Genomic DNA, 13,661 nt, shown 5'->3' on the forward strand with positions numbered 1-13,661 from the left:
GGGAAACAAAGTCAAACAAGCCAGCTTCTCTGCCTTTCAAGAGCATTATAGTCTACACTCCCACAGCTCTAATGGTCACCGCACACTGAAGAACAAAGACTTGGACGGACAAAGCATGAGAAGGTAAGAAGAAACAAGACACTGAGGCCTTGGAAGAGGGGAATTAGAGAGGAATCTACCATTGGAAATGCCTGCAGTACAGAAAGATCTAGGCCCAGACCAGAGAGAGAAAGTTGGGGATTACAGCTCATGAGCTCACTAAACTGGCTCAAATGTGTAATTGTTTCCAAATGGGGAAGACAGCTCTGCAAGAATGAAATTATAACCATCTTCCACTATTATGTCATTTCACCCTCTGGAAAATAGTTGTACCTAAAAGAAGACCTCCTTCAAAGATAAAGAGAGAGAGAGAGAGAGAGAGAGAGAGAGAGCAAGAGCGAGGGAGAGTGAGAAGGAAAGAAAAAAGAACAAAGGCATTGGCCCAGCCCAGGAAAGCTAGAGGCTAGAAAAAAGTATGGTTACCTACCGAAGCTCATCTGATCCGGGGTTCTGGTAGACCAAGAGTGACTTCCTCACACATTACCAAATTAGACAACTGAACATGTTAAGATCTAAGGATTCTCTCTGTTGGCCAGTGGCCTAACAAGGCAGGGTCAGACCCACCTCTCCTTACTGCTAATTAAGAGCTACTGAGTCACCTCTCAGGCTTCCAGGGTGAAGCTACTGCGTTTGCAATCCAGATGTCCCAGAGCTACTCTCCGGCTGCTTACCCCAGGTTCCCTCTCCACCTTCTCCCCATGCCTCACTGACACGTTCATTTAGTCTTCACACACTTACGAGGCAGCCTGGTAGAGTGTGAACAGGATAAGCTACAGATTCCAACAGGGAATCCTCCAAGCTATGAAACTGTGCAAATAACTTAATCTCTTTGACACTCAATTTCTTCATCTGCAAACTGAGACTAAACATACACATCATGATGTGTTTTTGTGAGGATTAAATGAGATGATGTACACAGTGCCCAGCAGGGCCTGGCCAGGGCAAGCCCCCAGTCCTCATTAGGTTGCCTCCCATTAGTTTCCCCTCTGCCTCACCAAGCCTTCCTTCTCCCTCCTTACCCAGCACTGACGAGGCACTAAAAGGACTTGTGATGCAAAGGAAGAAGCTAATGCTGTCATATAAGGTGACAAGTATAAAAAGATATGGATAAAGAGAAAAAGGAGCAGGGCACCTGGGTGGCTCAGTCGGTTAAGCGTCCAACTTCGGCTCAGATCATAATCTCATGGTTCATGGGTTCAAGCCCTGCTTCGGGCTCTCTGCTGTCAGCATGGAGCCCACTTCAGATACCCCACTCCACCCCTCCCCTGCTCTTGTGTGTATCTTCTCCTTCTCTCAAAAAAAATATTTTTTTTTAAAAAAAAGAGAAAAAGCACTGGGGAGAGAGATTTAATTCTTTTGAAGAGATCAGGGCAGATTTTTAGAGGTAGTGGTATTTGGCTGGACCTTGGAAAATGAGTGAGGTTCCAAGTGGGGAGACCCCGGAAAGCAGAGGGAGGGAGTAGGGAAGTGTGACAGGGAAGAAGCCCATCATGGGGGCATTAACGAGCGGGCTACCACCATGGGCAGCTGCGGCACAATCCAACAATCTACTACGTTTGCAGAACACGCCTCGGCATCACCTCACCGAGGGACAAGCAAGCTGACGCAGGGGAACACAAACTCTCGTCCCTCACTACTCTCAAGTGTTAGCTCCCTGGCACTTCTGGCTTATTCCACACACAGGCCACACATGGTCCTACAGGCACAGATCATTCTCAGAGGGACGTGGGAGCCACCAGCCTGCATGCACTTTCCTGTTTTCCTGCCCCATTTTCATCATTTTTCAATACATTTTTTTCAAAAAGACTTACTTCTACCATGCAGCTTTCATTTTGATGATTTTTTCCCTTAGGTTTTACTTTCCTTCCTCATTTTACTTCCCTGTGGTGGAAAACACACTGAAACATGAGACGGAAGATCTAGTATCTAGTCTGGCTCCACCACTTCCCAACCAGTCATGTCCCTGGGGACATTTACTCATCAGCAGAGTGGGGACATTTGATTTCTGCTCTGCCAATCCCACAGTGATGTTTCTATGCCCGGAGAAGACGATGTGCGAGCCCAGTTTACATGAATGTCACAGGGCCGTGACAGAATTTGTAACCTGTGATCTCTATCTGGAGGAGTTTGCTCCCCCTACTTGTGTGATTTTTGTGAGCTGTGCAGGTAGTGTAGACTCCGAGCCAATCACATCAACATCACCTGGGAGCTTGGTAAAAGTGTCCATTCTCAGGTCCTGCCCTATACCTACTGAATCAAAACCTGTGGGGGAGGGGACAAAGACATCTGTTTTACCAAGTCCTCCAGGGGATTCTGAAATCTTGAGAACCGATGTTTTCAGAGTTCAAAAACTCTGGTTTTCTGGTTATGAGCACAAGATTCAGAACTGGCCATAAATCCCAGTCAGCCACTTCCTCGAGGAACTCACTTAGCTCTCTGAGACTCAGTTTCTTGATCTGGGAAATGGGGCTAAGGCTAGGATCTCTCCTTCATGGATTTGGTTGAGAAGCTTAAGAGAGTGAATATGTGTAAAGCACGTAGGAACCTGGCACACTGTAAGCAGTCAGTTACACGCTTAGCTCTTGTCATTTCTTTTTGTAAAGCATGGTGGCTTCTTGACGTGCCCCGGTGCTTACTTTTTGAAAGACTGTCAATTGTGTTTTAGCCTGCTAGGAAGTCTCCCATTTAGTGTGTGTGTGTGTGTGTGTGTGTGTGTGTGTGTGTGTGTGTTGTGCATGTGTGTTGTTTACATGTCATTGTTTGCTGCTCATTGATATTTGCTTTATCCAATGAAGATTCCTTGATCCTGCCACTCTCCTCTGAATAAGAAAGGTTATTTCTCTGCGTGCCCTTAAGAATTCTTCTTAAAGGGGCACTGGGTGGCTCAGTGGGTTGGGCGTCCAACTCTTGATTTCAGCTTGGGTCATGATCCCACGACTCATGAGTTCGAGCCCCGCATTGGGCTCTGTGCTGACAGGTGCAGAGCCTGCTTGGGATTCTCTCTCTCCCTCTCTCTCTCTCTGCTCCTCCCCCACTTGTTCTCTCTCTCTGTCTCCAAATAAATAAAAATACACTTAAAAAAAGAATTGTTAAATAACGTTCCTAGCGAGGATGCTTTCCATTTGCAGAGCATTGTATTCTTTAGGCAGTTGTGCCCACAGATACTGCAGCCAGGATTTCTGGCCTTTCTGTTGCCTGCCTTTATGTACCTTTTCTCCTTGCTTCATTCTAAAGAGCCACGTTTCTGAAAACCATGCTGCTTCATTTGGCTAATTCTCTACCTACTTCCCTTAAGGTGTCCATGCAGAAGTGCCTTCAAATAGACTCTTTTTTAAAAAACAAATAAACACCAAAAATAGACTGACCCTCACGTATGTGGTCAATTGATTTATGACAAAGGTACCAAGTCCATCCAATGGGGAAAAACAGTCTTTTCAACAAAGAATGCTGTGAAAAGTGGCTATCACATGCAAAAGAATGAAGCGGGACCCTTATTTCCAACCATATTCAGAAAAGAACTCAAAATGGATCAAAGCTCCTAAACACAAGAGCTAAAACTCTAAAACTCTTAAGAAAATGTAGGGAGAAATCATCAGGACATCTGATTTGGCAGTGGTTTCTTGGATAAGACAGCAAAAGCACAGGCAAAAAAGTAAAAACAGATCAACTGGACTTCATCAAAATTAAAACCTCTGGTGCATCAAAGCACACTATTAAGACAGTGAAAAGATAACACAGAGTAGGAGAAAATATTTGCAAATTGTATTACCTGATAAAAGATTTAATATCCAGAATATAAAAAGAACTCTCGACAATAACAACAAAAAACCCCCAAAAAACCCAATGCAAAAATAGGCCAAAGGTTTGAGTAAATGTTTCTCAAAAAACAGATATATATTATGTCCACTAAGCACATGAAAGACGCTCCCCATCACTAATCATTAAGGAAACACAAACCAAAACCACAACGAGATACCATTCCACACCCATTACCAAAACAATAGAAAACACGAAGTGCTGGTGGGGATACAGAGAACTTGTGCCCTACTGGTAAGATGCAGAATGGTGCCGCCACTGTGGGAAATGGTGTGGCAGATCCTCAAAAAGTTAACCACAGAATCACCATATGACCCAGCAATTCTACTCCTCGGTATACGTACTCAAAAGAATTTAAAGAGTGGACTCAAACTTGTACATTAATGTTCACAGTAGCATTATTTACAATCGCAAAAGGTGGAAATACCCCCAGTGTCTATCAACGATGAATGGATAAACAAAATGTGATCTACACACACAAGGGAGTATTATTCAGCCTTAACAAGGAATGAAGTTCTGATCCATTCTACAACACGGATGAACCCTGGAGCCACGCTAAGTGAATAAGCCAGACACAAAAGGAAAATATTGTATGATTACACTTATATGAGGTACCTAAATGACAAATTCATAGAGACAGAAAGAACATAGGTTACTAGGGACTGAGGAGAAGGGCAATGGGGAGTTACTGTTTAACATGTACAGAGTTTCGGGGCACCTGGTTGGCTCAGTCAGTTAAGCGTCTGACTTCAGCTCAGGTCATGATCTTGCAGTTCGCGAGTTTAAACCCCTCGTCTGGCTCTATGCTGACTGCTTGGAGCCTGGAGTCTCTTTCGGGTTCTACCTCTCCCTCTCTCTCTGCCCCTCCCCTACTTGCACTCTGTCTCTCTCAAAAATCAATAAACAGTAAAAAAAGAAAGATATATAGAGTTTATATTTGAGATGATGAACACGTGCTAAAAATGGATAGTGGTGATGGCTGCACAAAACTGTGAGTATATTAAATGCCAGTGGTTAAATGGTTAAAATCATAAGTTTGATGTTATGTTTATTTTGCAGCAAAAAAAATCCTAAATAAATACACACTGCAGAGATAAAACAGAGGACAAAATGAAAAAAAGTTTAAAAACAGCAGGCACATTACCTTCCAGGGATGTAACCAGAACAACATGAAGACAAATGATGATGAGAAATATCTTGAACATCAGTAGCAGTTCTTCAGGTCTGCCAGCATGGCCACACTGCCTGCCCGAGAAGAACATCCTGGAACAAAATAAGGGGAACACATGAGCATCATGGCATGCCATAATCACAACCCAGAAATACTCAAGGGGTCAGTTACTTAAAAAGGCAAACTGCAATCCTGCTTCCTTTAAATTACTCTGCTCCAGAGAACTGGCAATGCCAGAAGGGCACGGGCTACAGAAAGCAAAACCCATGTTTTCTATGGGAAGACCACCCAGCGGGATATCGTATTACATTAAACAGTATTTTAAAAACGGGGCAGCTGTGTGGCTCAGCTGGTTAAGCATAGGACTTCTGATTTCAGCACAGACCATCATTTCACAGTTCGTGGGTTCGAGCCTTCCGTCAGACTCTGTGCTGACGACACAGAGCCTGCTTAGGATTCCCTCTCTCTCTCTGCTCCTCCCCTGCTTGCTCTGTCTGTCTCTCTCTCAAAATAAATAAATAAACTTTAAAAAATTTATTTGAAAAACAAAGCCCAGAAACAGACTCACAAATGCAGAAAAGAAACTGGTGGATGCCAGAGGAGACAGGTGAGGAGATAAGCAAAATAAGTGAAAGGGACTAAGAGGGACAAACTTCCAGTTATAAAACAAATAAGTCACATGGATGAAAAGTACAGTGGAAAAAGTAGAGTCAGAAATATTGTAATACATTTGTATGGGGTCAGATGGTAACTACACCTAACGGTGGTGAGCATTTCATAATGTACAGAATTGTCGAGTCACTATGCTATATACCTGAAACTAATAGAAAGAATACTGCAATGTTAAGACTACAATTTTTAAAAAAGACAGGCACGGTAGTCCCTGTGAATTTATGGAAAACTTTAATACATGCAAAATATTAAGAAAAATTAAAAACACAAAACACTGCACATATAATCAGTAACACAATATAAAGGCTGCTTACAAACTATGTTAAGAATCAGAAGGGGTTAGAGAATCCTATAAACATTCTAGTCTTATTTCTGTTTTATATTGTAAAAGGATTTCCTCTTCATTACATGTAAGTTCATTAACCAATGTTTGCGTTGTTANATTCGACAAATATTTATTGACGGGCAATAAAAAGAAACGCAGCGAGGGGGAGCCTGGCACACTGAGCGGCTCGCAAATCCGAAGCCCGGGTCTGTTCCCCTCAGGGTGGGGGGCTGGCCACCAGAACCCCCTGATGGGCGGCGAGCCCAAGCTGGCATGGGAGGCTGAGGGAGGCAGAGGCTAGGCAGGAGGTCACAGCCCGCCCACGGGCTCAGGCACAAGCAGGCCAAGCAGGCTCCCTCCCCACGGCCACGGGTGAAGTGGCTGGGACGGGCCAGGCGGTACACTCTCAGCTGGCAGAGATCCTGACCCCAGCACCGTGAACCCAGCGACCAGTGCAGATGCTGCCAGCTTGAGGACGACAGAGTGTGCGTGCGCAGCGGTGAAGACCAAAGAGCGGGAAGTCAATGGTTCTGGCTCTGCCGTGCAGTGTCGGGGTGACTCTGGACGAGCCAGTTCCCATGGCCAAGACTGCCCATCTAGCAAACTGTGATTGATTAAGAGCGCCAGCCCAACAGTACTGCTGTGGTAAGTAAGCACCGTGAGGCCCCTGTAAGTGCTAACTGTACTCTCCACCCGTTCAGTCAACAAATACCTATTTTGCACCTAGTGCGTGCAAGGGTGAAATAGTGCAGGGATTCTGTGGATGAGGGCATGAAAAGATGGGGGGGAAAAAACCACAATTTCTCAGTCTCAAGGGAAAGATGTCAATCTTTAAGAATCCTGTGATTTAATGGCCATCACCAATACCAGGGAGGTAATTCTTTCCTTGGACATGGTGTGATAATGTCTCAGACCAGGAGGTGAATCCCTCTCCTTCCAAGAGGGCTTGCGTTTTTTAAATCAATAAATTGTATTATATATTAATACGCTATGTTAATAAATTGTAAAAGGTCTCTGGTTTGGCTCTCCTCTTCAGCACTTTTATCCTCTCTCTCTTCCTAATGGCGTATTATTGACCCTCCCAAATGAGTCACTCGAACCAGAATGTTAATATAGCTGTGCAAAAATGTAGCAATGTCTCCCTAGAGGAAAATTTAAGTGTCTGCTACAGCTACACACAACAATATTGATGAATCTCAGAGATACAAAGTTAGATCAAGGGGCCAGACGTGAAAGAATGCATATTGTACAGGATTCCATTCGTGCAAGGTACAAAAGCAGGCAAAACTAATCGATGGAACAAGGGGCAGGGAGAGTGGCTCTCCCCGGAAGGCGGTGAGGGTGTAATCATTAGAAGCGGACACAAAGGGGTTTCTGAGGCACAGGTAACATTCTGGGTACTGGTTACAAGGTTGTGTTCAGTTCCTGAAACTCACAGAATACTACATTTGTGGGTGTGTCACAAAAACTTTCATTTAAAAGTTTAAAAAATCAATCTATTTTTTATTTCTGAAATCAGTTTCCTCTCCAAAAGCACTGCTATTAAAAGAAATCTACATTTAGTGCACCAAACCTCTACCAAAAAAAAAACAAAAAAAACCTCTCTTATACACACGCCCTTAGGCTCAACTCTACCAGGAATTTGTAGAACTGACTTAGAAAATTTACTGCACAAGTATCTAATCTCAGTTCTGCAAAGAGTATCAGAGCAGTTTATTTCTAGAAAGGAACTCAGGATTCATCTAGCCTCAAATCCTCATTCTACAGACGAAGAAAGAGGTCCACCATGCTCTAGGCGATGTGTCAAGGTCATCTGGCTACTTGGTGGGACACCTACTCTTCCCATCAGGCCACAGTGCTGTCCTTCGAAAGTAAACTGTTCTGAATCCACCAGGTGAAATGGATCAACAAATTCAAAACACTATTATATAACTTCAAACTTTCTGCCAACTCATTCTTGAGCTTTGCCAACTCCTTGGGGAGGACCTCCTAAGTGGTATATAAGATATGGTCAAAGTTAAATTAGTCATAGTACACAGTGACTGATTATTATGTGCTGTAACTTGGGCCTCTGATCAAAAGAAACCTCACCTTTTCACTGAAGAGAACTTGTACTCAACTCCCAAATGAAAGCAGGAAAGGCCAGAAGGAAGGTGATTCCAGCAATTGTCTTGAAAAGAGAACGGAGATCAAGAAGGACTTAAAGACCAGGTGCCACTGAAAAGACTGCTTTCAGTTGTCAAGCCTGAGATATCTTTCCTCAAGGCTGAATACATATTTCCTAGTAGGAGCTGTCTTATCATATTTAAAATAATGCAGCCCCTCTTGCCTTCTGTATAAACTAGAGGGCACCCTGCTAAGTCATAAAGGCCTAGGATCACTGATCGAAGAGGAAATCTGTGATTCTGAAAGCCTTATTCATTATACATGAAAGTTGTTTATATCTTTTTGAGCTAGAACTTTTCTTCATTTTCTGGTGTAAGCTGGGTTAGCTCAGTGCAATCTAGGCCATCAAGAAAGATGATTTGAAGAGCCATCGATTCTTAGCACATGTTCAAGGTGCTAAAAGATGGCTGGTGAGATAGCATCAATTGCAAAGAAAACTATCTGCTAGCATTTAAACAGTAAAATCTAGACCTTGACACTAGACAACAACTCAGTAAAGATTATCCAAGGGGCGCCTGAGTGGCTCAGTCGGTTAAGCATTTGACTCCTGATTTCAACTCAGGTCATGATCTCACAGTCATGAGTTCCTGACAGCACGGAGCCTGCTTAGGATTCTCTCTCTCCCTCTCTCTCTCTCTGCCCCTTCCCTGCTCATGTTTGCATGGACGCATGCATGTACTCTCTCTCTCCTCTCTCTCAAAACAAATAAACTTTAAAAATAAATAAACAAAATAAAGATCATCCAAGATGCATCTTGGTCCAGGGCCCCCTTTTATGGTTGTGGACTCTGATGTACATGGTGACCCTGGGGTTGTACCGTGCATAAGCTACATGACTCTGTGCCAGGGCCCTGTTGGAATCCTCCAAGAAATGTTCTACATCTCTTCAATTTCTTTAAATATACTAACAACTATCATATTTTTAAAAACACGTATATCATCAGGGTAACTCTGAATGGTAATAAATGATAAATCTATCTTTATCTAAATAAAGAATAATTAAAGAATAAGATTTAAAAGGAGGGGGGCAAGAGCTTGAGGCCACTGTAGGGTAGGGCTCCGTAAGGATTATTCTGTCACCTCTGGTTAATTGCCATAATTGGATTATAAGATGGCTGCCACGAAATATACAATGATCGCCATTTTTGACCTACGTAACAACAGGTGTGATAGTTGTTCCGCAAGTCTCCTAGAAAACTTTACGCCTTTTAGATATTTACACTGAGTCATAAGTGTTGGCTAACCAGGCTTGCACAAGTGGAAATTTAAAAGGGAGGTACTGAAGAGGTTCTCAGTGCAAATAAAGCAATTGACTTGGATCATTCAAATGTCAAAGAAGTCAGAGAATCTCAAGGTTGCTTTTTTCCCCCTAGAATCTCTGGTTATATATTTACTCAAAAAAAAAAAGAATCAGGAAACTATTAGTAAAAACATAACTAAATTGATTTGAAGTCTACTAAAAGACCCTGATTCAGCAAATACCTCAGAAAAAAATTTTCTTCAGTGATCCAAGAATATGTTGGGTTCAGTTATTTATACCAAACCTTCTGCTGAATATAACCAGAAATTATGAACAAAATATTAAGAGCATTTTCTTAAATATAGCAAAGAGCTAACAAGAGAGAAAAGAATCACCAGGCCAGAGATGAAGGGAAAAGCAGAAACTCAAGGGGGTAATGTAAACAAAGGAACCACTATTCCTGAGGTTATAGGCCTAATGAAGCAAGCTTGAGCTCCAGATATGAAATACAAAATAAAAGCTCAAAGATATGGAGAAAAAAAATGCAAGGTCTAACATATACATAAAATTCGAAAAGGAGGGAAAAGTCAATGTTTAAAATGATAATGATTGAATGACCCTAAACTGGTGAAAAACATCTAGCCACAGATTCAAGAAGTCCAAAGAATCTCTACAACAAATAAAAGGAAATCTACACCTAGACACAAAATTGTGAAATTGAAGAAAACTAAAAACAAAGAGAAAATCTTGAAGGTTGCCAGAAAAAATAGATAATTAACCTTCAAAGGAGCATGTGACAGACTGACATCTATTTTCTCAGAAGAAACAATGGAAGCCAGAAGACAGACAAACAAAAACTGTGATATTGTTCACTACCTGCAAATCCTCACTGAAACAAATCCTAAAAGATGTACTCAGGCAAACAGTGTAATGAAGAAGAAGGAAAAGTGGTTAACATACTACCAGGCCCATTCCTAACATTTGTGATTTACAGGTTAAGAGTTTCAGAGGAGGTACAGGGTGCCTGGCTGGCTCAGTCATTAGAGCATGTGACTCTTTCTTTTTTAAGGTTTATTTATATATTTGAGACGGACAGTGTGCAAGTGAGCAGGGGACAGGCAGACAGAGGGGGAGAGAGAGAATCCCAAGGAAGTTCCACACTGTCAGCGCAGAGCCCCCCATGGGGTTCGAACCCACGAACTGTGAGATCACGACCTGAGCTGAAATCAAGAGTCGGATGCTTAACCAACTGAGCCACCCAGGTGCCCCACAGGTGACTCTTGATCTCAGAGTCATGAGTTCAAGCCTCACATTGGGCATAGGACTTACTTAAAAAATAATAAAAAGAGGTCCAATTTGCCCTTATCCTTCTACTAAGGCTCCATCTCAGAACAAAAGAGGCTTTGTGCATATGTACATGGGTACCCCAGTCTGTACATTCAAACCCCCCTCTCTCCCGGCAAGCAGCCACCCCTTGGTCATCCCTTTGGTCTAAGGGGAGGTGTACCCGCAGCATGAAGAGGCCTGCTTAGGCCCTAGAAACAGGCACAGAATGACTAGATAGGGAACTCCAGGGTCCCACGTTCCCGGTGGGCACCACTTCTTTGTGTCACAAACTTCTCACCCTTTGGAAAGGGTATGACTAGGGAAGGTCCAGAGAGGGAATTTCTAAAGCATGAGACACAAGGCAGCCACTTCAGTTGCCCAGAGCTAAGGGTGGCACTACATACTGGTAAATCCAAATGAATGTTTGCTGTATAAAATATTAATAACTTGGGGGAATAAGTGAAACAGGATAGCATAAAAACATGACAACTATATTATTTACATATATAGCATAATATAGGAGATTTTATATATATGTATATGTATATAGATAAATCGATTAGGAGATGAAAAAATGAAATTAATAAATTAAAGTCTTCCGAGGCACCTGGGTGTCTCAGTTGGTTAAGTGTCTTCCTCTTGATTTCATTCAGCTCAGGTCATGATCTCACAGTTCATGGGATCAAGCCCTGAGTAGGGTTCTGCATTAACAGCACGGAGCCTGCTTGGGATTCTCTGTCTCCTCCTCTCTCTCTTCCCCTCTCCCACTCATGCTTGCTCACTCTCCCTCTCTCTCTCTCTCTTTCTCTCTCTCTCAAAATAAATATTAAAAAATATATGGACTAAATACATGGGCTAAATGATTCAATTAAAAGGCAAAGATCATCAGACTGGGAAAAAGATCCAAATATGCTATTTACAAGGACACAACTAGAACATAATGATACAGCAAGTTTGAAAACAAAAGGATCGGAAGGGCGCCTAGGCGGCTCAGTCGGTTAAGAGTCCGACTTCAGCTCAGGTCATGATCTCATGGTTCGTGGGTTTGAGCCCCATGTCAGACTCTGTGCTGTCAGGCTCAGAGCCTGGAGCCTGCTTCCGATTCTGTGTCTCCCTCTCTCTCTACCCCTTGTCCACTCACACTGTCTCTCTCTCTCTCTCTCTCAAAAATAAACATTCCGAAAAATTTGAAAACAAAAGGATGGGAAAGATATGCAATGCTAATACTAAGCAAAAGAAAATATGTTTATACTAATATCAGACAAATAATACTTTCATTTTTTTAAAGTTTTATTTATGTATTTTGAGAGAAAGAAAGAGAGACAGTGTAAGTGAGGGAAGGGTATAGAGAGGGAGAGAGAGAGAATCCCAAGCAAGCTTTGCACTGTCAGCGTAGGGCTTGAACTCACGAAACCTGGGATCATGACCTGAGCTGGAGTCAAGAGGTGGTAGCTTAACCAGCTGAGTTACCCAGGCACCCCAAACAATACTTTAAAGCAAAAAGCATTACCTGTAACTAAAATGGTTCATTCATAAAAGGTTCAATTCAATCGGAAGATAACAAATTTACATCTCTATCATCATTTGGTAAAATTAAAATAAGAAAGCCACTAAGGATATAGAATATTGAATGACACATTTAACCAACCCGACTTAAAGACCATGTATGAACTCTCCACTCCATTTGGAGTACTTATGAAAACCAAGCCATACAAGAAGTCTCAAAAATCTTTTACTGAATTAGGGAAAGGAAAAGGAGCATATTCCCTGACCATAAGACAACTAAGCCATGATGAAAAGTTAAACTGTTATTTAAGAAATAACTTAGAGGTCAAAGAAGTCATAACATATATTAAAAAATATTTGATTTGATAATATAGTAAAAACACTATTTCATAACATGTGGGGTAGAGCTAAATATCTTTAAAGTTTACATTTTAAATGCATATATTAAAGGGGCCCCTGGGTGGCTCAGTCAGTTAAGTGATTGACTCTTGACTTCAGCTCCAGTCACGGTCTCCGGTTCCTGAGATGAAGTCCAAGTCGGGTTGTGCGATGACAGGGCAGAGCCTGCTTGGGATTCTTTCCCTCCCCTTCTCTCTGCCCCACTCCTGCTCATGCTTGTGCATGTGGGCTCTCTCTCTCTCTCTCTCTCTCTCTCTCTCAAATTAAAGAAATAAAAACTGTAGGGCACCTGGGTGGCTCAGTCAGTTAAGTGTCCAACTTCAGCTCAGGTCATGATCTTAAGTNATGCTATAAACATACAAGATTAAAGGATCTTAGGAATAACTTTATTCAATAATTGTGAAAATCTAGATGGAAATGGGCAAATCCCTATGCAAAGCATACACTTAACCAAAAAGGAAAAGAAGAAATAGTAAACATGAATAGGTGCATAACCATTAACAGTCTCAACATTTTCCCAAAGACAAAGAAAAGTCTGGTCTCAGATGTTTTCACTGGTGATTCTATCAAAGGTTTAAAAAACAAGAATTTCAGTCTCACAGTAACTCCAGGAACAGAGAGACAGAGTACAGCCTGACTAAATTTTACCAAGCTGGGATAACCCTGATGCCAAAACCTGACAAGGAAAGTCCTCACATTTTTACCCATTTTATAAATCGAATGAAACTATTTACAGAAGTCTCTGCAATGCCCACAGAATTGTCTAGCAGCAATTTCAAATCTTGTAAACGGAGGTAATTTGAGTAAATCAGGCACAAAAGGAACCATTCCAAACTTCAGCAACAAAATGTTCTGAAAATAAAGTCACCAAGAACTAAAGAAAGCAAGGCTGTAGAAAGAGCAACGACCGCTCATGTGTCCCCAAACACGCATGTCCTAACG

The 13,661-nt window shown here is 42.1% G+C and overlaps 1 protein-coding gene across 1 annotated transcript in view; it reads right to left on the minus strand.

Annotated features, from left to right (window-relative positions):
- ADGRG2 (adhesion G protein-coupled receptor G2) overlaps positions 1–13,661 on the minus strand; it is a 123,371-nt gene that overhangs the window by 62,911 nt on the left and 46,799 nt on the right. The window contains exon 3 of the mRNA XM_077769296.1: positions 5,060–5,178. Coding sequence (XP_077625422.1) covers positions 5,060–5,177 — 118 coding nt within the window. The 5' untranslated portion in view covers position 5,178. The remainder of the gene's footprint in view (positions 1–5,059; positions 5,179–13,661) is intronic.

Source organism: Crocuta crocuta, unplaced genomic scaffold, assembly GCF_008692635.1.
Source record: "Crocuta crocuta isolate KB4526 unplaced genomic scaffold, BGI_CrCroc_1.0 scaffold312, whole genome shotgun sequence".
Lineage (NCBI taxonomy): Eukaryota > Metazoa > Chordata > Mammalia > Carnivora > Hyaenidae > Crocuta > Crocuta crocuta.